The 25,426-nt window shown below is 44.1% G+C and overlaps 1 protein-coding gene across 7 annotated transcripts in view; it reads right to left on the reverse strand.

The window, feature by feature from the left end:
* Positions 1-25,426, reverse strand: part of THSD4 (thrombospondin type 1 domain containing 4) — a 630,174-nt gene that overhangs the window by 539,293 nt on the left and 65,455 nt on the right. For all 7 annotated transcript variants that reach the window (XM_079915165.1, XM_079915163.1, XM_079915159.1 and 4 more), the window contains one exon: positions 6,629-6,736. In XM_079915165.1, coding sequence (XP_079771291.1) covers positions 6,629-6,657 — 29 coding nt within the window. In that variant the 5' untranslated portion in view covers positions 6,658-6,736. The remainder of the gene's footprint in view (positions 1-6,628; positions 6,737-25,426) is intronic.

Consider the following 25,426-nt stretch of genomic DNA (forward strand, 5'->3'; position numbering starts at 1 on the left):
GCTCAGGGTCACCAGAGTGAGTATTAATCAATTTGTGCAGCATAAGGTGGCGGCCTTGGAGCACAGCAGCCTGAGAGCACCGTGGAAGCCTGAGGCTTTCTGAATCCAGTTGGCCCTTGGCCGGCTCCTCCCTCCCTCAGGCAGGCTTCGCTTACCTTCCCACAGATGAGCCCGCGCCTCTTAACTCGGCTTCCTTCGGGTCCGCCTTGGCCTCGGAAACCGTTAGACAACCAAGCTGCAGCGAGGCCAAGATCAAACCGGCTCAGGGAAAAGGCCTGCCTGGCTTTCGGGGAGTAAATGTTTCCATTTTAGAGCATGGACTTACGGACACCTATTCTAATTGCATATTGGTTTTTATTGCTTATTTCCAGGCTCTCAATTATCACAGCCATTTGCGTTTTCTGGACTGGGGTCTCTGGAAAAGTGAGGTGTTCTGTCACAGCACAGCTTTTTTTTTTTTTATTTTTATTTTTATTTATTTTTGGCTGTGTTGGGTCTTCATTTCCATGCGAGGACTTTCTCTAGTTGCAGCGAGTGGGGGCCACTCTTCATCACGGTGTGCGGGCCTCTCACTATCGCAGCCTCTCCTGTTGCGGGGCACAGGCTCCAGACGCACAGGTTCAGTCGTTGTGGCACATGGGCTTAGTTGCTCCGCAGCATGTGGGATCTTCCCAGACCAAGGCTCGAAGCCGTGTCCCCTGCATTGGCAGGCAGATTCTCAACCACTGCGCCATCAGGGAAGCCCCACAGCACAGCTTTTTAAGACACAAGACCCTTTGGTAAATTCCCCTGCTCCATGGTAGGCTTCTTGAGGAAACAGTTCTGATACATCTTAGCAGCAAGCAGAATGACCAGCGCCGTCTTGGTCCAAACTCAGGGCTAATCAGTAGCAAGTGAATAAAAGAATGGAAGGAGAGAATGAAGTGAGGGGAGAAAGAAAAATGAGAGAGAGGAAATGCCAGTCACCAAGAAATACAAAGTGCTGCTGTGACCGACACTTTCATCAGGAAAGTGTTTTCTAAGTACATCCCAGAATTCTCTGTTGGAAAAACAGAACTTGGGGAAGGAAAAAGACAATGCTAAAAGGTGGGTTTCTACAAGTTGGAGACATTGATTCTGATCCCGGGGTGAGAGGGGTGTCAATGTTAACCTGAGTCATATAAATTCACTCGAGTATACAAGGAACAGGTAGTTGGCAGCTCAATGATCACACCTTGACTCCACTGAACCCTTTTTGGTACAGAAGGTTCTAGCAAATCCCACAGTCAAGTTCTGAGTGATGAGGATGAGAGCCAGGTGTAGGACTGTGCCAGGCACAAAGAAAAATCAATACTGTCTGAAAGCCTGCCATCATTTTATAGGGGTGGGTTTGCCAGGGCAGTCCTCCAAAAATCTATTTTATTTCCTGCTAGCCTCTATGCCTACCATTCAGATGGCTCCTACCGGGCTTCCCACGAAAGATTCCAGCAGGTTCTTCCTTGGTACACTTGTACTCTTCTGCATCTACCAGATGAGTTGTGTTTATATGGAGTTTAACCATGGTCCCAAAATTGACGATGCCAGGGCTTTGTAATTACATAAAATATTCAAATAGTACACAGGTCCATGAAGCAGAATGCAAAAAGAAAGAGTAGTTGGTAGTTGTTTCTACACAAACGAAGCTGAATGCTTTGGAAAGACTCAATAAAGGCAAGTTGCCAAAAAAAACAAAAAAAAAAACTGGCAAATTAGGTGTGGATGAGACAACTGTAAATGATTAGGGGCAAAAATAATAAAAATCCAGAATCATTCTATACTCAGATTGCTTTGCAAATGTCTTTAGATTCCCATTTCACTTTAAAGAAACCCAGATGGAAACCTCAGATAATGCTTACGGGTGTGGTTTGTGCAAGAAAGACAATCAGGGGTTCACGCTCAAAGAAAAGTCCTTGGCCCCCATATCAAAAACTTGGTGAGTGAACGGACATGTGTTTTAAGTTAAAAATAAACTGTTAAAGGTGTGTGTCTGTATCATTTGTATGATCTTCTGCTTTAACCTACTTTTAGAGTTAACTGAAGATCCTAATCAGGAAAGAAGAATCTTCTCCATTTTTTCTCTCACACGAAGGATAATTATTAACTTATTCATTCAATATTCAACAAATATTTATTAAGCATCACCTGGATAGTGGTTTAGATGCGGGCTACACCAACTCAGCCCTGCCTTATTGACACCTAAAGTTCAATACTTAGGATACCAGCCTGGCCTCTTCTCTTCCCCCTCCTCCCCTCCCCTCCCCTCCCCCTCCTGCCCCTCCCACTCCTGCCCCTCCCACTCCCACTCCTGACCCTCCTCTTTCCTGTTTTCTTCCTGCCCATATTTCTCCTCCTCCTTCACCCCATTTCTTTTTTTTTTTTTGCGGTATGCGGGCCTCTCACTGCTGTGGCCTCTCCCACTGCAGAGAACAGGCTCCAGACGCACAGGCTCAGTGGCCATGGCTCACGGGCCCAGCCGCTCCGCAGCATGTGGGATCTTCCAGGACTGGGGCACAAACCCGTGTCCCCTGCATCGGCAGGCGGACTCTCAACCACTGCGCCACCAGGGAAGCCCCACCTCATTTCTTGATCACTGGCATAGGTACTCTAATTGATCCCATGACCCTTCCCAATTATCACATATTTCTCTACTCCGAGGGGAGTCTCAGTTTTCATTCCTCAGCTATCACTACTTTGGGCATTCTCTTTCTCACACTTACAAGTAAACTTTCTGAACCCCCTTCCTTCTTGTTGTTTGTATTCAGGATCTTTTTCAGTTCCCCAAGAACAGCCGCCTTTCTCTTTCTCATTTCCTCAATCCCTTCTGGTTGTATTTCTCAGCGAAGTAGCTGACAGGCATTACAGTAATATTACTGTGTGTATCAAGGAAAAGAAAAGCCTTACTTTTCAGAAGACTAAAACCAGACACTTGACCTAGGGCCATCAACCTGTAAAATGATCCAGAACTCTCCTTCACAAGAGCCATAAAAATCACCATCTAACCCCACAATCCCTCTAATTACATCTGCATTTCTTCAAAAACTACTATTCAAAATAAGAATCACCCCCCCACCCCCGCAATCAACTTTAACCACTTGTTTGGCATTTTCAATAGTTTTGTTTTCCTCTGTGTTTTCATCTCAAAGATAACTTGTATCAACTATACAAAAGTACTCCATGAGGTAAAGAAAGAGCCCCTGACCAAGCAGACTGGCTCTAAAGAGACTTTGTTGGCTGGCCATGGTAGGTGGTCATCTTTACTTGTTACACTGCTTCTAGGGAGAAAACTGAGTTTCCTTCCACTCAAGCACTGAAAAAACACACACAGATGTAACTGTGCCTACCCAAAAAAAGGTGAATAATTTGGAGCAAGTCTTTAAGAAATATATACACTTCTGTATTACTTAGTGCCTTTTCCTCTCTAACTCGTAACAGGTGACAAACCTTAATCTAGCCTTGACCAATCCTTTGGTCCAAACGGATTTCGCCTGCCCTGAGTTTTGCACGGCATCCAAGTCTTGTCCAAGGTTCAATGGCAACTCGCTAACCAGCTCCATCTAGAGTTAAAATCTTAGTGTCTCTTCTGCTACTGGGTTTAACCGTGGTTCTTTTGATTACTACAGATTCTGAGCAGGGCAGAGACACTCTTGCTATGTTAATACTCAGGGCTTCTCCATCTCTTTCAATGACGGGGAGGCTGGCTTTCTGTTTCCCTGTGGCTTGGCAAGAACTGGGGAGGGATTTTTAAACGAAATCTCTGCATATCAGAACTGTGAATCCCCTTAAGTGCTTTTTCCTCTCAGGGATTTTCTTGGCAACTAACTCCCAATTTTTCTCTGGTGTTTTCTCTATAGGTAGAGAAATCCTCCAGCTTTTCCTATGAATCTTTATGTATTTGGTTGCCCTGATAAGTATTAAAAAGCCCTTAATATTTGTGTTTCTCTGTGTGCTTCTCATCTACCGATTTTATCAAAGACCTCTCACCTTTAAAGTAACCATAGCTCTTTACCCCAGAACATTTTGAAAGGCATTTAAACAAAAGATACTCTCGTTTTTGTTTGTTTGTTTGTTTTTGTCGGGTTAAAATATATTTACGTGGCCCTAGAAACAGAATGCAGAATGGTTTATGAGTACCTGGCTTATGAAAAAAGAGACCTGATGGAAATCTTCAGCTGAGCTCTCCCAAAGACTCTCCCGTCCTCATAACTCACATTTTCTTTCCCCAGTCCTTACAGCAGGACTGTTGGAGAAACGTCCTGCTGAGTAGCTCTGTTCAAACAATCCCTTCAGCAGGACCATCATCCTGGAGGCCTGTCAAGACTTCCAGAGTTCTGCCCGGAGGGTAGCAAGGCCACATCTAGCTTTCAACAACTCCCACCCTGCTAATTTCTAATCTGTGGGCAATTTCTCTGAAATAATGCACAGCTTGGAGGTGAGCCCACCAAGCCTCCCTTGAAGGGAGATGGCCTCCGTATCACAGATCATTACAGAGATTAACTGCAGGGGCATCAATTAAAATTCCAAGCATTAAGAAAAAAAAAAAAACTTTGCAAAAGGGACTTCTCTCAAATGAAGCCCTTCTTGTACAGCCTGGGTGGCCACAATTTTGAGGGTCTTCAGTACTTGTAGGGGCCTTTCTGATGGCAGCTAGATTTACACTTGCTTACCACATGGGGAAACTTAGGCTTTATCTGCTGCTCTTTTCAATCCAATTCAATATATGACTGTGACCTCCACTTCTGTGTCTCCCATTGGGTCCTGGTGTTCAAATATGCTGTGGTCCTAAAGTGACCCAGTGGTCCAACTGCATTTCTCATTCCCCTGTGGTTTTGCAGCAGTATGTTGCAGCTTCCACAAACTGGATACATATTTTATGTCTTGAAATATCTTTTAAATTATGTTTTAAACTATGGTTAAAAAAAAATGCACCCATGCTAATTTAGATTAGATAGCAAAGACTAACCCTGAAGAGACTTGGGCTGCTCTGTTCATGGCTGGATTCTGCAGAAGCCTCAGGATGGAGCTTTTCCTGCCTTCTCTGACTCTTTTTGACACACTTGTTTATGTCATTGATGAAGAAGCTTATAGCTCTGCATGGGTCTTTGGACTGCAGGCCTGCACATGTCAATTCATGTAAAACTATACAGGCCTTTACAGACTAAGCTCACACACACACACCACACTCAGTGAAATGCCAGGCATGGGTCTAAGAGCATCTGCCTGGCAAATGTTCTAGCCCTGGTTGGGCCATCACATGTGGCACTGTCATAATAACATATTACAGACCGTTTTACTTTCCAGTGTAAGTTCTGAGCATTTGGGACTAACATATAGTTAAGGGGGGGAAAAAAAACTACAAGATATCCTTAGCGACTCAATTTTGTTTTTTTTTTGAATGAAGAACTTGGGCTGATTATTATTTTTTTTTAACATCTTCATTGGGGTATAATTGCTTTACAGTGGTGTGTTAGTTTCTGCTTTATAACAAAGTGAATCAGTTATACATATACATATGTTCCCAAATCTCTTCCCTCGTGTGTCTCCCTCCCTCTCACCCTCCCTAAGCAACTCAACTTTGAAACAAAAAGTTCTTCTTTTCCCTTTCTAGATTCTGAATTAATTTCTTTAAAGAGTATCCTGAGATTGCAAAATGAGCTGCATTGAAGAACCGTTACCAATTGCCATTACTTACCTGCATGGATCAAGATTTTGTTAATACTATGCAGCTAAAACCAGTCGCAAAATAAACTAGATGCTGAGACTGATGTACAAGCCATCATCCATAAATCGGATTTCAAATTTTGATGTTTATCCAAACAGACTCATTAATCTCATGATGTGTAAATATTACAAACTCAAACATCTAAAATAAATTTCTCTTAATAAATGCTGCCGTTGGCTATTTGTATGTTGAGATTTTTACATAGGATTTTGACTGAAGAAGTTTTAAAGGGGTCTACCATCTTAAGGAAAGTTTGAAAACAGCCTCGATGCTAGAGCACCAAGCCCTTTCCCTGACTCTGCCCTGAAGGAAGTGAGCACCAGGAATTAAGCACTGGTTTTCTGATTTGCATACAGAGACGATACTACTTGTTCTACTTACTTTGCATGGTTGATATCTGTATCAAATAAAACATACAGGTGTGTCATAGATGTTTTGAACAGAAGGGACCAGAGAGGTCACCTTCTAAATACACTCGATCAATTAAGTCACAGTCTGTGGGGATACAGCCAGAGGACAATATTTTCTAAAGTTTTTCAGGTGATTCTATTGTACAACCATGATAAATACCCACCAATCCAGTGACATCTTTATTTAAAAACAAAAAACAAAAACTGAGTCCTAGATGTTTCCCAGCAAAAATAGCAGAGCACAACATCGAACCTAAGTCACTTGAATCTCAGTCCAAAATACCTCTCACCGTAGCACACAGTTCCCCAGGCCTCAGCAGCCTTTGTGAATAACAAATTTACTACATATATGTACACAGCATATAAAAAATATCTGTGAGATGCAGGCCCTCAAGGCTAGTTATTATAAGAAATATATAGTAAAATTCAAATATCAAATTTCTTATTTCCCTGTTCTCTTTTTAAAAGGTTCTCCACTTACCTGAGAGACTCCAGGAAACAGGAAACCATGATGCTGGGTATCCCAGGAAAAGCAAGGGCTCCTCAGAGATGTTGCCAATTTTCTGCAGATGGGGGTGGCACTCAACTCCTACAGAAGAAAAACAATGCTATTTTTAGCATCGTTTGCTTAGGAAGATTCTAGAGCCTAAGATTCTGCAGCTTAAGTTGGCCAATTAAACCGGAAGTGAGCAAATGGAAGACATTAGGACAAAAATACCATTGCCCAGTTATGCCCAATTATGGTTACCAGATTGCCCAAATGAAAGCAGATTATGTATGAACATGAGGTAACAAATTTACAGGACACTCAACACAGTGACTGAACCATAGAAGATGTTTAATAAACTCCCATCAGTATGACTACCTCAGATTCTAAGCTAAGAGCAGAGTTGGCATTAGGCAAATGTGCGTTGGAAATCTTGCTTCATCCACATTGAAGGCTACTTGACCACAGGAAAGTCATTTCACCTCTGTGTCTTGGTTTCTCCAACTGTACAGTAGGGGTAAAAATACAGCCTAACCATAAAAAGAAATGATGTCTGGATACATGCTACAAGACAGACGAACCATGAAAACATTACACAAGTGAAAGAAGCCAGATGCAAAAGGCCACTTATTATATGATTCCATTTACAGGAAATTTCCAGAATAGGCAAATCTATAGAGACAAAAAATACATTAGTGGTTACCAAGGTCTGGAGGGTGGGGAGGGGCTAATTCGAGGGTCTGAGGTTTGTCCTCCTGGGGTGACAAAAATGTTCTAAAATTAGATTGTGATTTTAGATGATTGCACAGTCCTGTGAATACACTAAAGAAAGTTTAATTGTACACATTAAATTGGAGAAGTGTATGGTATGTGAATTACATCTCAATAAAACTGTTCAAAAAATATGGCCTAAAGAACTGTGGCAGATTATGAAGATTAAATGAATGGACACATGTCATACGCTTAGCCCAGTGCCTGGAACAGAGGACGCTCAATTAAAAGTAGCTCTGCACAATTCCCTGGTGGTCCGTGGTTAGAGCTAGGCGCTTTCACTGCGGTGGCCTGGGTTCAATCCCTGGCTTGAACCCCAGAGTTTTCCAAAATCATTGGTTTCCAAATTCTTCTCAGGACTGCAAATTTCCTTCTCACTAGAAACGGGAGATGGGGGATAAATTACAAGGACTTACGAAAAGACGGTCAGGAGAATCAGAAAAGTCCATTTGTAGGGGGAAATAAGATTTTTAAAGTTACCACCAGCCCTTTCTGGGGGTTAGTAAGAAAATCAAGCCTCTTGAATGTAATCGCCCCTAATTAGCCATCAGCAACTCATGAAATTACTCATGGTATTGAAGACCCTTAAATTCTTGGGTCTCAGCCAAAAGTTACACTGAGATCCACCAGGAAGAAGGCCAACAAGTGCAAATTGGAACAGTTAAAACTCCTCTGAATCCGAGGCACGGTCTTCTTGCTCTTGGCCGCGAAGCGGATATGCACAAAGACGGGATTTAACTTGGGAGTCAGATGAGATCTTTGCCAAGCTCCTGATAATGATCAACTAATCAGTAATTATTTACTCATGTGGGGTGCTCAGGTCCTCTCCAAGGTGCTATGGAATTCAAGAGATGAGGCAATGCAGAGTCTTGCTTTACAACCTAGCTTACATGGATAAGATTTAGGGACATGGAATTGTGTGGGAAAAGGTTGGTGTTATCCAGAACAATGCAGGGTAAATAGTGCTATACAGAGACCCTGAGCATAAATCAAGCTAATTCAAGAGAAGGAGAATCACTAGAGAGGGCTGGTCAGGTATCAGCAAGGAAGATGGGACTGAAAACCAGCCCTTAGCCTATGTGGGTTACAAAAGAACAATCCAAAGTGTTTGGTAAGAGTGTACACATTGTAATCTGAAAGACCTGGATCTAAGACCAGTACCTCCATTTATTAAGCAGGTGACCTTAGGCAATTAACCCTTTTGGCTTTCAATTTCCTCATCTGTAAAATGGGGATACTGTCTATAACTACCTCATAGGGTTGTTGTGCATATCAGATACTTATTGAAACTACAGGACCTAGGTGCTAGATACACACACAGAAACACACAGACACACACACACACACACACACACACACACACACACACACACACCAGGCATGGTCCCTGCCTTCAAGGAAATTACAATCTACAATCTAGATGCTAGAGGGCTACACATGTTAAAGAAACTGAAACATAAATAAGTATAAAAATAAATTGTGATAAGACCCAGGGAAGCCAAGAAGAAAGTGCAAGGTGCCTCAGAAAGTATACTGGGCAGTAGTCAGAGAAGGTCTCTCTGAGGAAGACCTTTATGCTGGGCCTTGAGGGGTGAGCGGGAGTCAGGCAGGTGAAGAGGGAGGGGGGCATCCCAGGGAGAGGGAATCGCACATGTAAAGGCACGTGAGGAACTGGGAGGAAGAAGGAAGGAAGTAGCCTGGTGGAATGTAGCAATCAAAGGAAATCCCAGGAAGAGCTGACCCCCTACTGAGAAGTGAAATCCCTAGAATGTGGAAAATGAATGGGTGAGGGGGGCAAGGGAAAGACGTCTCAAAGGGGACTCCCCCCACCCCCTCCAGATTTCTGGTGGACTGAGGTAGCAAAAGGAGGTGCTAACTGAGCTTTTTTAGTTTTGTCAGGAAAGGAAGGGCAACGTTGAGGGAAGACGGTGTGCTATAAAGCACTGGTTTCCAAATCTGACAAGAAGTCAACCAGAAAAACATGTTAAATTATCAGAACAGTTTGAAAATAGATTTACAACCGCTGCTGATAACCATGAACCTGGTTCTGTGTATTTTGCCTTCAGATATTTGCTGATGATAGCATGAAGCCATCACAATTAGCATGTCACTTTAAAATATGGTTCCTTTCATCTTTATGTCACCCTTTTACAATTTATATTTTGAGTGTATGTTTTATGTGGTCACATCATACATTGATAGGTTAAAAAAATAACCAAACATAGATTAGCGTTGTATGCGCAAACATTCTTTACTGATGGGGTGTGCAATCAAAAAAAAATCTGTGGAGGCCATTACTCCTGAATGTTTTTTTGACCAACTTCTTGTCAGATTAGACTGGTCACTTTTATCTTATGAAATCGTTGATGAGCGTGTCCTGGAAGAGCTGGTAGCAGCTCTGCTACTTCCTGATATTCACTTGGGTCTCTATGATTGTAAGAGGGAAGAACAAATCTGACTCCATGTTGGATCTGTTTCTTTAACTTTTGTATTCTATTGCTTTTTCTACAAATTAATCACTCAAGGGATGTTGCCTAGAGCTTAAAGTATACATAATGGCCCATTCTCCAGGAACCCTGCCTCCCATGCCTGAGTGTTAAGTTAAAATACCTTTGTTTAGCTCACAGGAAACTTCCTGACCAGGCCTACCTGTGAATGGCTGCAGGAAGAAAGAAATTAACACAACCCCTCTGGAGTCTGGCCGGAACCAGGAAATATCGCTAACAACTTATCACCTTTACCTCCTCACCTCCCTTTCTTTGTTCTATAAAAGGAACTAGCGTCCAAACCTGGGTAAGATGGTTCTTTGGGACACGAGTCCACCATCTTCTCGTCTGCTGGCTTTCTGAATAAAGTCGCTATTCCTTGCCCCAACAGCTCGGCTCTCGATTGATTGGCCTGTCCTGCAGTGAACAGTACGAGCTTGGACGTGCTAACATGATTACTATGTGCTAAATCAGCTCTGCTTTTCAACCTGTGGGTCACAACTCATTAGTCTGTCATGAAATCAACTGCGTGAGTCATGACCTGCACTTTTTTTAATGAAATAGAAAAGAACAAAAAGGAAAATACCAGCATTTATCACACACAGTAAGGCTAAGTGAGTATGTCTCACTGTGGCTACCGGTCAGAAAAGTTTAAAAGCCCTGGCTCTGGAGGATCAGAAGGCACTGCAGGATTCTCACTGTGAGGAAGGAGTAAAACTGTGAAGATGTGGCGAAGACACGTTATCCAAGCCCTGGCAAGCGCCAGGAGAATTTTGACGAGATGGGGAAGAAAGAGCCCTTGTAGGTTCTGGAGCAGGGAGGGACCTGATGAAAGTGAGGTTTCCCGAAAATCCATTTGGCAACAGCGCCGGGGATTGAGTAAACATGCTATCTGTGGAGCGAGTCACCTTTGGGGGTTTGCTCCTGTTGATTTATAACCTTTCTTGACAGTGAACAAAAAAATCGAACGATCTAGTTTCTGTTAAAACATATGTTCCCTGGCCGATGGAGGCCCCGCCGGCTCTCCTTTCCACAAAGACCCTGCAGGAAGGCTGGACAAGTCACCTGATTTGGTTCAGCCCAAAGTCACAGTCCCCACACACCTGGGGAACAGGAAGGATATGACAGGAGGCACGAAGGCTTGGGATGGAGGGGCCGGAAAGAGGGGCCACAACAGATGTAACCCAGGGCAGGAGCTGGCTTCCCTGACCCCAGAAGGGGCCACTGTGCCCTGGACATTGGCTCTGTTGTGCTGCCCCTTTCCCACAGGCCACCCCTGAGTATCCTTCCTGCCCCTTCTCCTCTTGGTCTGACCAGAACCCCTGGAAGGCACCCCCTGATTTCAGTGCACCCTAAAGAGAAGGGTCTGATCAGCCTCTCAGGTCTGGGTTCAGAAAGACCACCTCGTGGCCACATCCCAACTGCAGACCCCAGATCCCCCTCCTGCCTTCCTCGCCGTCACGCACAGGCTTCTCCCCCGGAAATATCGTCTCTCAGAACCCCAGCCCACTGTGTGCAGAGCCCCCACCTGATTGGTCCAGTTGTCTGTGGACCAAAGTACCAGGATGTCGGCCCCCAACATCAGTACGTCCAACCTACCTTTGTCTTCCATTAACAGGAAAGTGGAAGAAAAGTCAAGAAAGTCAGGAATCAACTTTTACTACACTACACACCTGATATGCGATATAAGCATGTTATTTAATTCTCATAGCAAAACTTAGGCCACACGATCGGTGGAGGGTAGGGCTTGGACTTGAATACAGACCACCAACCACAGGGCTTCCCCTCTTTTCACTTTATTAGACTCACTACCTCCCACCTGGTAGAGAATCATAGCTAGACACTCAACAGATGAATGAATGGATGGATGGATGCTACCCCAAGGGGACTGGGTGTACCTCACCTCTTTGCTGGGAGATGAAACATTTCAGGACATGACTTGACTGTGCCATGAACATCACCTACAGCAAAGTGAGCCGAGATGAGCAATTTAATAACCTATTATTTCAGATAAGAATAATAATAATGTAGCTGGGGACTCGAGCAAACATCTACTGAGTGTTTACCATGTGTCAGATGGTTTCCTAAGTGCTTTATATTAACTCATTTTATCCTCACAACAACCCCATGAAGGAGATACCATTGAGAAATGGCGGTACAGAGAAGTTAAATAACGTTTCCAAAGTCACCCAGCTAGTAGGTAGGAAAGTCACAATGCAAACCCAGGCAGCCTGAGCCCAGAGTTTATGCACTTAACCATCATTTGATACTGCCTGCTACCCACGTACGAACAGGGCTGGCTTAAAGGATCAAAACAGAGCCTGTGTCTGCTGCTGGTCTACATCCTTTCCCAGGTGCCATCTCGAGTACTCGTTTAAAGATAAAGGAACACTCTAGGTCTCAATGGATACGTTGAATGGGTTCCTCAAGTCGCAACACATCAGAGTGGTTCCATGTCTCCTGCAGGGCTGGGACCAGTGATCCTGAAGTCCTCGAACATTTGTATGTGGGGCAATCAGGTTACCAGCTAATGAGCTTTCAACACCTATTGAGTTAGGAAGCTTCGCGCCAGATACTACATATGACGGGGGCGGGGGGGGGGGGGAATCCCTGCCGTTGAGAAGCTTACGCTCTTACTGAGGCAGACAAATAAATACAAAAATACATAAATGAAGATTTCTTTCACAATGGTACATTACCCTAGACTGAGTGCCCAATGGCTGGTACAGGCAAAAGGAATGCCAACAGTCCAAGGAAGTAAATCGCACAGTGGACTTTTGTTATTAGCACTTACGTTATTCTTTTGAGAAAGAAATATCCTTTCTCAAAAGAGTCACCATTAACAATACGGTGGGTAAATTTGCCAGACAACAATGGGAGGTACAGGACAGGGTCTAGAAGCTTAAAAGAGAAGGGATTATCATCTCTTTTAACAGATACCAGGCACGCTCGCTCTTATGTTCTGTTTACGCTTGTCCCTCACTGGCTGGGGAGCTTCTCAAGGCCAGGGATGAGTTTATTCATCTTGTCATCTTTACTCATCTTTGCCTGGTACAGAGTGGCCCTGCAATAAAAGTTTGATGAATGAATGGAGGATGAACAGCACATGTCTCCAATAGACTTTTACTTCCTAGGAAGCGGGCCCATGTCTGATTTCTCTCTAGGTTCTATTGCTGGTGTTCAGTGAATGGCTACAGACTGCCCTGGAGAAAGAATGAAGGCACCGGCCCACGGCAGATGTGTGCTGCCTCCACGGAGGGCCCGACCCTCCCCAGCCCTCTGCTGGCCATCATCACTCGCCACAGCCCTTTCAGGAAATCCTGCCTCAGGCAGCAGGGTATTCAGGAAAGCTGACCTTGGAGCCCCAGCACCACCCCCCTCACCTTTCCAGTCTCCCCCTCCTGACCTGAGGCCAGAGGTGTGTTCTCCTGACACTCCCTCTGCTCTCAGTATTTGGTCTTTTCTCCTACCCCTTGCAAAGCCCATCCTTTTTCCCCATCACATTCAAACCCAGCCACAGAACTCATTTCTTTCCACTGAACCTCCATTCTGCAAACTGGCTGGCTTGCCCAGAGCATCCTGAAAACCCAGAGAATCTGAATTAGGTAAAAATGTTAAGAAGATCTTAAAACTCCCCAGATACTATTAAGCAAATACATTACAGTGGGTTTTGCTAACTCATTAAAGGAAACACCTTACTTCTCCTTTCTTCCCTGGAGAAACTAGGTAATCAGCACAGATTAGTCAAGGATTTCAATGCAAACTACATCATTTTCATGGTCATCAACATTGATGTGGTGTATATTTGTTCTCAGTCCTAAAAAACGCTTCCCAGGTAACTAAGGAAAACAGTCAAGGGTAGAAATATTAGGCAGGCAAGATATTTTCAATAAATGAGCCATTTGTTCCTGCTTCTGTAGAGAGTTGCTTTTTCAATTTCGGATGACATGATACTGCAGATGGAAGGAAGAAATGCATTTGGAGTAAGAGCGCTGTCTCTTCTCCAAATATTCCTTAGTCACTTGATTTACAGCACTTGATAAACCTGGTTAAATTTCTTTACTTCTGTGTAAGTCTCATATGCAGAACTCCAACCTAGCAACTGCCACAGTGTATCATCATGGTTTGTGCTTTCCTTTCCTCCCCAAAACAGGACACTGCAGAAGAGTAAAAACTTCTCAAAGACTTATTTTTTATATTCCTGGTGCCTAGAACAGCAGCTGGGGGCCCAACAGGTGTTCTGTGATGACAGAGACCTTAACATTCAATCTCACTCGGAGGACATTCTCTTCAAGCATGACCATACTACATTTCCAACGTCCTGATGCCCAGCCCACAATCTGAATAGAGACTTTCCTGTTTTGTAGCGACTGCTAATTGTTTCTGAAATTAACACCATCAGTGACCTTCTCTGCCCTACTTGGACACACGAATAAACAGCTGTGATGTGATGCAGGCCACCCTACCTAGGAATCGAAGATACCTAGAGACAGACTCCAGCCTTCTTCCCCACTCAGACTCAACCTCTCCCCAGCATCCTCAGAGTGATTTGTAATCCCTGGATTGTACTCATCAAAGGAAACACGATCAGACTTCCACAGCCCGAGCTCTGCACAGGAGACACAGATTTTCTGATGTGCTACCCAGGCCTTCTCCAAGGTGATGATGAACTTTGGTCAAAGGCAGGTGGCCGTAAGACTAATGGCAGCTTTGGCTCAGGCTGAGCTCCCCTCCTGGTCCACCTTCCCCTCCTTATGATATAAGGTCCTGCCATCTGCAAATGGCCTCTTGGCACTCTGGCAAACACCTGTGTACATCTGTGTATGCACCACACACACGTACACACACACACATGTCGGGGAAGTGGGTACGCCACGTGCACTAACACTAAAAGACAAACTCACAGACAGCAAGCATTAAATTCATCCACAAGATAGATCTAGGTGAGACTTCAAGGCTGGGTGGAACATAGCTAACAGCATAGTCTTTTAGAAAAAAACTGTCTATACAATGGCACATGTTTATTGAGGAAAAATTGAAAACTACAGGAAAACGTAAAGAGGAGAGCTATAATTACTCATAGCCTCACATTCCAGGTTAACCACTCTGAATGCTTTTGGTGTTCTTCCTTCTGGTCTTTTTTCTATGCTTAATGCTTAGCTATATTATCTGTCTATTCTACATATACAAAATCACAGTTTTGCATTCTATTTTTGACTTTAAATCATAAACATCTCATTTAATCACTGTATAATAGTTCACCCCATGGAAGCTGGATAACATATCTAAGTAGTTCCCTTATTGTTGGAATTTGTGATGAGTATCTTTATAGGAAATTCTTTATCTGTTTCTCTGCTTAGATCCTTACGGTAGATTCCTAAAACCAGAATCACTAAGCCAAAAGGTATCATTATTTAAGGTCCTTCTTACATATGGGCTGTTTTCAAAAAGAGCATACCCACCTAAAATCCCACTGTAGCGGATGAAATAAACATACTTGCCAATAAGGTTAGCATTATAATCTTTTTAAATTTGATCCATAATTAGTTAGGGTGGGCTAAGAGCTGCAACAAACCATCCTAGAGTTTCAAAGCCTTAACACAACAAAAAGTTTTTGCTCAATTCATTGTCTGATGTGGCTTGGAAGGGGCGCACTGCTCCACACAGGCACGCAGGCATCCAGGGACCCAGTCTCTTTTCATCTGGGTCGGCTCAGATGAAATGGTGGACAATGGCTCCACCATTGTCTACAGCCTCGGAATCCTCAGCTGTTTTTTTTTTCTACTTTCCAGCCCGTGAACAAACAAGGGAAAAGAGAAAGCATGGGGGATTGAGCTAACAGCTTTGAGAAGCCGTTAACAAATCACTGCCACTCATATTCTATTAGTCATATGGCCATACCTAACTGCAAGAGCGCGTGGAAAATGTGGTCTGTCCATACTCGCAGGAAACCTTTGAGTAATAACTTTGTTTCGTACAGGGTGGGCATTCAGTGTGTTGGTCACAATAGGCCAAAAAAAAAAAAAAAAGGTAAATCATTTTAACTGTATTGCTTCAATTACTAGTAAAGTTGGAATCGTTTTTCATTTTTATTAGTCATGTGTACTATCTCTTCTGTGCATTTCTTATCTCTTTTGCCAGTTTTTCAGTACAGTTCATAATGTTTTCTGTTGATTTTTAAGAAGCTGTTTCTATATTAAGGACACTGACCCTTATTTTGTCAAGTTCTTTCAGTTTGATTTTTGTCTTTTAATTTTGCTTGTAACTTTTACGCAAATAAGTTTTTATTTTGTCTTTAAATCTATCATTTCCTTTGTGACTTGTCTGATTGACATCTCATCACAGAATCACAAAGCACACAAAAACTGGGAGTTTCCAACCCAACTCTCCAAATCCATTATTTTGTAATCATGATTCACAGATGAATAAACTGATTGCTCAATGAAATAAGCTGACTGGTGCAAAGTATCGCAGCTAATTAGAGGCAAAGCTCAGACTAGAGATTTTTTTTTTTTATTGCAGTATAATTGCTTTACAATGTTGTGTTAGTTTCTGCTGTACAGTGAAGTGAATCAGCTATATGTATACATATATCCCCTCCCTCTTGGACCTCCCTCCCACCCCACCCTCCCATCCCACCCATCTAGGTCATCACAGAGCACCGAGGTGAGCTCCCTGTGCTTTATAGCAGGTTCCTACTAGCTATCCATTTTACACATGGTAGTGTATATATGTCAATCCTAATCTCCCAATTCGTCCCACCCTCCTCTTCCTCCCACCATGTCCACATCAGACTACAGACTTTTAATTTTTATTGAGTGTATAATACCTGACAGACTGCGCTGAACACTCTTCAAACATTACTTTACGAGGTAGGTGCTACTGACATATCCATTTTACACAGAAGGAAACAGGCTGCGAGCAGTGAAGCACTGTGTCCGAGGTCATCAGAAGCAATATGCCCCTAGTAAAGGGCAGCAGCATGATGGAACCCAAGCCCTGCTGTCGAGTCCTGGCTTGTGTCAGCACTCCATTAAGCTGCCTCTCAGGTCCCCTGACACACTGCATCACATACACATTTCCTGGAGAGCTGCTTGAGTTCACGTTTACCGGCTGCACAATGCAGGCTGCAGCCTGGGCCGAGCCAGGGGAGCTGCTGTATATGAGGTTGTGCTCTGCCCCGTTCACTCCACAGCAGCTTTGGCCTTGAGTCCAGCATATCATCTCAGTGCGCCCATGCACTTACCCGTCCAGAACACATCCCGGCTCCGTGTGCCTCGGCCACCATAAATCAGCCGGCCACATACTCTGCCCTTGGCGCTTCTGAACATCAGAGAGAAGGATTTGCCTTTTCCTGCTCGGCTCTTGGGGCTTCTGCATTGACATTTGAGTTATGTCATTATTTTTTTAAGCGATAGAAATCTAGTCAATGATTTGTAACAATCACTGCTGTGCGGTGTAGGCTGAAAGGCTCATATATCCTTACAGAGGGAAGCAAAACCCCAGCAAATTAGTCTTATTTCCCTGACACAACTCTGTGATGGGCTGGTATTAGGTAAAGCTGAAATCGGGTGCCATGATTAAAAGATTATGATAATGAAAAACAGACAGCCAGATTGTGAATTAGGAAATATTTTCAAGGAAACCAAGAGAGGCAAGTCGCTGGAGTCAAAGGTCACCCAAAGGTCAAGGGGGACAGTAAAAGACAATTGGGTTTAGCAAGAATAAAACCGTTACCGTACCCTTTTTCTTGAACCCAATCGTCAGCAGCCATTTGCGTCTGTTCCCTGCCGGTCTCCTCTGTCTGCTCCCCCTGTGACCCAAACCAGGACTAGAAAAATATCAACCACAACCCATCCCCCACTAATGAGCTCTGTACACTGGGTAAGCACTCTTACACTCTGACCTCTTTGATTATTATCTCATGCAGAGGTCTCAAAAACCCAACGTCTCGGGCTTCCCTGGTGGCGCAGTGGTTGAGAGTCCGCCTGCCGATGCAGGGGACGCGGGTTCGTGCCCCAGTCCGGGAAGATCCCACATGCCGCGGAGCGGCTGGGCCCGTGAGCCATGGCCGCTGAGCCTGCGCGTCTGGAGCCTGTGCTCCACAACGGGAGAAGCCACAACAGTGAGAGGCCCGCGTACCGCAAAAAAAACCCCAACGTCTCAAGGCCTACCCTCTCATTCAGACTGTTTTCCTGTACTTCTAGTTTCCTCCTGCTGATGGCCCACACATGCTTAATGATAAAAGGACCTGGTCACCAGCTCCACACAAAGTCCTCTTCCTGCCGAGCTTTCCTACTTTGATGGTGGTATCACTATTCTTCCAATGAACAAAGCTCAAAGCCTGCCTGGGCTTCTGTGATTTCCCCCTCCCATGAGCCCTAAGACCTCATCTCTTGCCAGCTGTCAATTCTTTGCTTGGAACTGTCTCTCAGGTAAACCCTCCCCTCTCCTCTCCATCTACTACCAGCCTCTTCCAAATCACCATCCATATCACTGCAGTAAGTGTTTCTCTGATTTCCCTAAGCACCTTTGCCAAAAATCAGATGGACACGCCTCTAGGTTCTCTCTTCTGTCCCTATGTCAACCCCACACGGTCTTGATTACTGTGGCTATAAGTCTTGAAACCTTGGGAGACTGACTCCTCCTACTTTCTTCTTTTTCAAAATTATTTTCGGAAGTTTGAGCATGAGATATCTCAGTATGGATTTCTTTGGGTTTATCCTGTTCAGAACTTACTAAGCTCTTGAATTGGAGGCTTGTGTCTCATCCTAACCTTGGGGAGTTTTCAGCAATTAGTCTATTGAGAACTTTTTCAGTCCTACCCTCTTTCCCCTCTACTGGGATTTCAAAGACCCAAATGTCAGGTCCCCTGAGGATCTGCTCTTTTTCTCTTCCTCTCGTCTATTTTCTCTCTGTCGTTCAGATTGGGGGAATGTTTATGGTTATGTCTTCAAATTCACTGATTCTTTCCTTTGTCATCTCCATTCTGCTGTATAGCCCATCCAGTGTGATTTTGTTTCGGTTACTGTCTTTTTCCATTCTAAAATTTTCATTTGGTTCTTCTTTATGCCTTTTGTTTCTTTGCTGAGACTTTCTATTTTTTTTCCCGTTTGTGTCAAGCATGTTCATAACTGCTCACTGAAGCATGTTTATGATGACTGCTTCAAAACTTCGTCAGATAATTGCCACTTCCCTGTCACCTCAGTGTTGTCTCTTCTCATTAAGCTTGAGATCTCCACGCATCTTGGTGTGACGAGTGGTTTTCAATTAAGACCTGGACATCTTAGGTATTACGTTATGAGGCTCTAGAACTTACTTAAACCTTCCATTTTAGCTGGCTTCCTCTGACACTGCTCCAGCTGAGGAAGGGGAATCCTACCTGATCACAGCTAGGTGGGGATAGAAGTCCAGGTTCCCCACTTGGCCTCCTAAGGGGGGAGGAGGGCTCATCATTACTGCTGACAGGGGAGGGGGTTTCAGCTCCCCAACAAGTCTCCACTGATACTTCCCTGGCTGGGAGGGGCAGGAGGGCCACATCATTGTGCCTCACAAGGCCTCCACTGGCACCACTGGGCGAAGGCAGAGAGTGGGAGGAGATGCATGGCCTCGTTACTACTGGGTGGTGGTAAGAGTCCTGACTCTCCACTAGGTCTCCTCTGACCACCCAGCAGGGAGGGGCAAGGACGCCTTACTGCTGCTGGATGGGAGTGAAAGTCCAGGCTCCCCACATGTCTCAGCTGAGAAATGGGCCCCCAGAAATGGCTATCACCATTCATTCAGGAGTGAGGAATTAGTGACCCCAGAGACAGAGTAGGATGGGGTACTGGAGATCAAATGGCAAAGCGGTAGCAAAGTCAGGACTCAATGTCCATGCCCTCGGCTCCAAGACCACTCGTCTATAAACCAAAGAGCTCCAAAAGCACAGGAAGAATGCCAGCCCCTTCCCCAACATAACAGTGCAAAATCTCACCAGCCAAAGGATAGTGGCTGCCTCTCTTCACATCCTGCCAGACCCCAGGCCAGAAAGCACACGTGGTTGTGCACATCAGCCCCCTGAACAACACAAACACATGTCTACTCAAGACGGGCCTTCCATCCAACACACACAGCAAAAGCACACTCGAGAGCCAAGAACCACAGCATCACAGTCACCTTCGGGGCTGGTGGTCTCCCATCTGGAGAGGATCCTGGCTTTCCTACCGTTGGAATCTCTGAAACCAAGAAACACCCAGGAGCTGTGGACCTCAGAGCAGCCAGCAGACCAGACGCCCCCCTCCTGGCTGGAGAGCTGGGTCTGCACCCAGCTGGAGGCGCCTGCCTTGGACCTGGGGCCTCTCTTCTGGCCCTGGTCGCGGTCTCAGCACAGCACTGCTTATTCTCCAGCAAGGGAAAGCTGGTGACCCGGGAGGGGAAACTGCTTTCTAACAGCCTTTGTTTTTGTTTCCATTTAAAAAGGTTAGTGACTTTACTGCATGTGGAAAGAACCAAAGTAACAATTTCAAAGAGGCTCAGCATGTTTTAGAGCTGACCAAATATACAGAACATTTGGGTGGGGAGGAAAAGAAAGGGAGAAGAGAGAACAAAGTCTATCCCACATTCACCATGTGCCAGACATACGCCTTGGTGCTCCTTCCCATGCTTCTACAACAACAATTCCAGCCAGAATTAAGCTCCAAACCCCTCACCATAGGCCATCAGACTGTCTAGAGGCAGGCAGAGTTGTTAGATTCCAGGATGGTACACAGTAACGAACAAAGGTATGGGATACAATTTGAACCACAACATAGAATGAGATAACTATTAATAAAGTCATTTGATGCATTTCAAAACAATATGATGTAAATTTTAAAATTCGTTAGAATAACTTGCCTACATTGGTATCGGCCAGGCTGATAAAAACCCACAGTCTTTTGATAGAACTTGTGAACTTAGCTATACTCTTACGATCACTGGAACTTCTATGAGTGGTTTTGTTGACTGCGGGGCTATTTTAACATTCACTCTTTTTATTTTTTTTTAACATTCACTCAACTGAAAACAATTTTCAAATATTATAGTCATCTAGACCAGGGGTCAGCAAACCCTGGCCAGTGGGCCAGACCTGTCCCACGGCCTGCTCTTGTCACATTTTCAAATGGCTGAACAAATATTGAAAGAAGAATACTATTTCACGACATGAAAATTATATGAAATTCAAATTGCAGCGCATGTAAATAAGGTTTTACTGCCCATTCTTTTCTGTATCATCTATGGTTGCTTTTGTGCTCCAAAGGCAGAGCTGATTAGTTGCAACAAAGACCCTACAAAGCTGAAATATTAACTCACTGGCCCTTCACAAAAAAAGTTTGCTGACCTCTGATCTAGACGGTCTGTCAAATGGTGGTGCTGGATTGAAAACACACTGTGATGATGACAGTAACAACCACCATCGGCAGCTTGGCTATCGAGGAAGCCAAACCGTCCTGAGATACCAAGTGGGCCGTTTATGAGTGAGCCCTCTGTGCAGTGCTGGTGATAACAGTGACAGCGTGAAAAGCCAACTTCGAGCAAAATTATGCATTCTGAGAATGCACCACGCACCCATGCACGCTCTGTACATCTATCCTCTGGGGAAAACCACAGTCTGAATGATGAGAGATCTGAATTCTGTGAGGTCTTCGAGAACGCAGCCCTCCCGTAAAACAGGCTTCTGCGTCCTCCCTCCCTTTCCCATGTCAGCGTGCGGCCCTTCTTAAGTCGCTGTGACTTCCCACCACTGTCAGGCTGATGCCCTTCTCCTGGGCCCCTGCCTTCCCTTTATCACACACATCATCTCCCCGCCTGGCCCCTCCAAGGCTGTAAGTGCCCCCCAAGGCAGGAATGCCAGCTCCTTTCTCTTGAAGGCGGACAGATGTCCCAGCGCTCATGAAGGCCTCTTGGTTTCAAGAGAGGAATGAATAAACGCTGTCTCCTCTCACTCTGACGGCAGGTACAGTGATCATTAGTCCTTTTCACAAATGAGGAAACTGAAGCTGGAACAGGTTAAGCTGTTCACAGGCACTAAGTGACAAAGTCAGGACTGGAACTCACACCATTTATGACGGAGGGTCCTGCTGCCATGCGTGGCCGGGGCTCAGAAAGTACTGGAAGCAGGGTGAATGGACGCAAGGCGAGGCCCACGCAGAACCACGAAAGCGTATTTGCACAATCTGAGAAGCCGCCAAGATCTCCCCCTTCACTATGCTTAGTGAAAGAAGCTAGTCACAAAAGACCACCTATCGTAGGATGCCATTTATATGTGGACACCGTACGAACACTGACATAATTTCCCTGCATGGAACTCGGTAAGTCCCAATTCGCAGCACCTCTTATATCCCTTGTAGGAGTGAGGTGTTGAGTTCCTCCCATGTTCCCCCGAGGAAAGAACAGTACCTAATAAGGAAGGGAAAAGGGAGGCCAAAACGAGCGTCCATTCTGTTTCTGGGTTCTCTCACCTGGGCCTCCCAGGTGCCTTTTCTCTGAAGGCCCCTCAGCAGCATTAATGTTATTAGAACAGCTCCTGCCTTGCACCTAGTAATTACATGACCAGGAACTGAATTTCCAAAATGGAACATGAGATCAGAAAAACAAAAAACAAAAGAGCAAACTGAACATTCAAGTTGGTAGTACTAATTTTTTGATGAGGAAGAAACTAGAAACCACCTAGATCTCTAACAGAGGATGGGGAATGGCTAAGGAAACCATGATGGGGGCAAAATGATGGAAATGGTCATTAAGCTTAAAAATGGGAACCTCGACTATGTCAAGAGAAATGTTAATATAAAAATCATACTAGGTGAAAAAGACATGCATAAATTAAAATATAGGCAAATATCAAGGAGAAAACAATATGAGCAATTAGAGTACTATGCTGATAGGTGGGGTGAGCCAGGGGGTACAGAGAAGGGAGGGGAGGAGGGAGGCACAGGGGAATGGAGGCGTACTTCGGCAAAGCAACATGTACAGTAAAACTCAAGTTAAAATGTAGCACAGTTGTGGAATTATATAGCTTTCTGGAAGGCCAATTTGATAATATGTATCAAATACCTTAAGAGTATTTATATCTTTTGTCCCAGAAGGAGCGCTATGCATTAATAGATGTACAAAAAATGCACAAAAGAAGCAGTTTTATCTATAAACAATATCGAAAAACTGAAAAAACCAACATGTCCAAAACAGGGGACTGTTTAAGCAAACATTAATATTTTTTTAACATCTTTATTGGAGTATAATTGCTTTACAATGGTGTGTTAGTTTCTGCTGTATAACAAAGTGAATCAGCTATACATATACATATACCCCCATATTTCCTCCCTCTTGCGTCTCCCTCCCACCCTCTCTATCCCACCCCTCTAGGTGGTCACAAAGCACTGAGCTGGTCTCCCTGTGCTATGTGGCTGCTTCCCACTAGCTATCTATTTTACGTTTGGTAGTGTATATATGTCCATGCCACGCTCTCACTTCATGCCAGCTTACCCTTCCCCCTCCCCATGTCCTCAAGTCCATTCTCTACATCTGCATCTTTACTCCTGTCCTGCCCCTAGGTTCTTCAGAACCTGTTTTCTTTCTTTAGATTCCATACATATGTGTTAGCATACGGTATTTGTTTTTCTCTTTCTGACTTACTTCACTCTGTATGACAGACTCTAGGTCCATCCACCTCACTACAAATAACTCAATTTCATTTCTTTTTATGGCTGAGTAATATTCCATTGTATATATGTGCCACATCTTCTTTATCCATTCATCTGTCGATGGACACTTAGGTTGCTTCCATGTCCTGGCTATTGTAAATAGAGCTGCAATGAACATTGTGGTACATGACTCTTTTTTTTTTTTTTTGCAGTACGCGGGCCTCTCCCGTTGCGGAGCACAGGCTCCGGACGCGCAGGCTCAGCAGCCATGGCTCACAGGGCCCAGCCGCTCCGCGGCATGTGGGATCCTCCCGGACCGGGGCACGAACCCGTGTCCCCTGCATCCGCAGGCGGACTCTCAACCACTGCGCCACCAGGGAAGCCCCATGACTCTTTCTGAATTATGGTTTTCTCAGGGTATATGCCTGCTAGTGGGATTGCTGGGTCGTATGGTAGTTCTGTTTTTAGTTTTTTAAGGAACCTCTATACTGTTCTCCATAGTGGCTGTATCAGTTTACATTCCCACCAACAGTGCAAGAAGGTTCCCTTTTCTCCACACCCTCTCCAGCATTTATTGCTTGTAGATTTTTTGATGATGGCCATTCTGACTGGTGTGAGATGATATCTCATTGTAGTTTTGATTTGCATTTCTCTAATGATTAGGGATGTTGAGCATCCTTTCATGTGTTACTGGCAACCTGTATGTCTTCTTTGGAGAAATGTCTATTTAGGTCTTCTGCCCATTTTTGGATTGGGTTATTTGTTTTTTTGATATTGAGCTGCATGAACTGCTTGTAAATTTTGGAGATTAGTCCTTTGTCAGTTGCTTCATTTGCAAATATTTTCTCCCATTCTGAGGGTTGTCTTTTGGTCTTGTTTATGGTTTCCTTTGCTATGCAAAAGCTTTTAAGTTTCATTAGGTCTCATTTGTTATTTTTGTTTTACTTCCATTTCTCTAGGAGGTGGGTCAAAAAGGCTCTTGCTGTGATTTATGTCATAGAGTGTTCTGCCTATGTTTTCCTCTAAGAGTTTTACAGTGTCTGGCCTTAGATTTCGGTCTTTAATCCATGTTGAGTTTATTTTTGTGTATGGTGTTAGGGAGTGTTCTAATTTCATTCTTTTACATGTAGCTGTCCAGTTTTCCCAGCACCACTTATTGAAGAGGCTGTCTTTTCTCCATTGTATATTCTTGCCTCCTTTATCAAAAACAAGGTGACCATGTGTATGTGGGTTTATCTCTGGGCTTTCTATCCTGTTCCATTGATCTATCTTTCTGTTTTTGTGCCAGTAACATACTGTCTTGATTACTGTAGCTTTGTAGTATAGTGTGAAGTCCTGGAGCTTGATTCCTCCAGCTCCGTTTTTCTTTCTCAAGATTGCTTTGGTTATTCGGGGTCTTTTGTGTTTCCATACAAATTATGCAATTTCTTGTTCTAGTTCTGTGAAAAATGCCAGTGGTAGTTTGATAGGGATTGCATTGAATCTGTAGATTGCTTTGGGTAGTATAGTCATTTTCACAATGTTGATTCTTCCAATCCAAGAACATGGTATATCTCTCCATCTGTTTGTATCATCTTTAATTTCTTTCATCAGTGTCTTATAGTTTTCTGCATACAGGTCTTTTGTCTCCTTAGGTAGGTTTATTCCTAGGTATTTTATTCTTTTTGTTGCAGTGGTACATGGGAGTGTTTCCTTAATTTCTCTTTCAGATTTTTCATCATTAGTGTATAGGAATGCCAGAGATTTCTGTGCATTAATTTTTTATCCTGCTATTTTACCAAATTCATTGATTAGCTCTAGTAGTTTTCTGGTAGCATCTTTAGGATTCTCTATGTATAGTATCATGTCATCTGCAAACAGTGACAGCTTTACTTCTTCTT

This window comes from Stenella coeruleoalba (assembly GCF_951394435.1).
Source record: "Stenella coeruleoalba genome assembly, chromosome: 2".
NCBI classification, from domain to species: domain Eukaryota; kingdom Metazoa; phylum Chordata; class Mammalia; order Artiodactyla; family Delphinidae; genus Stenella; species Stenella coeruleoalba.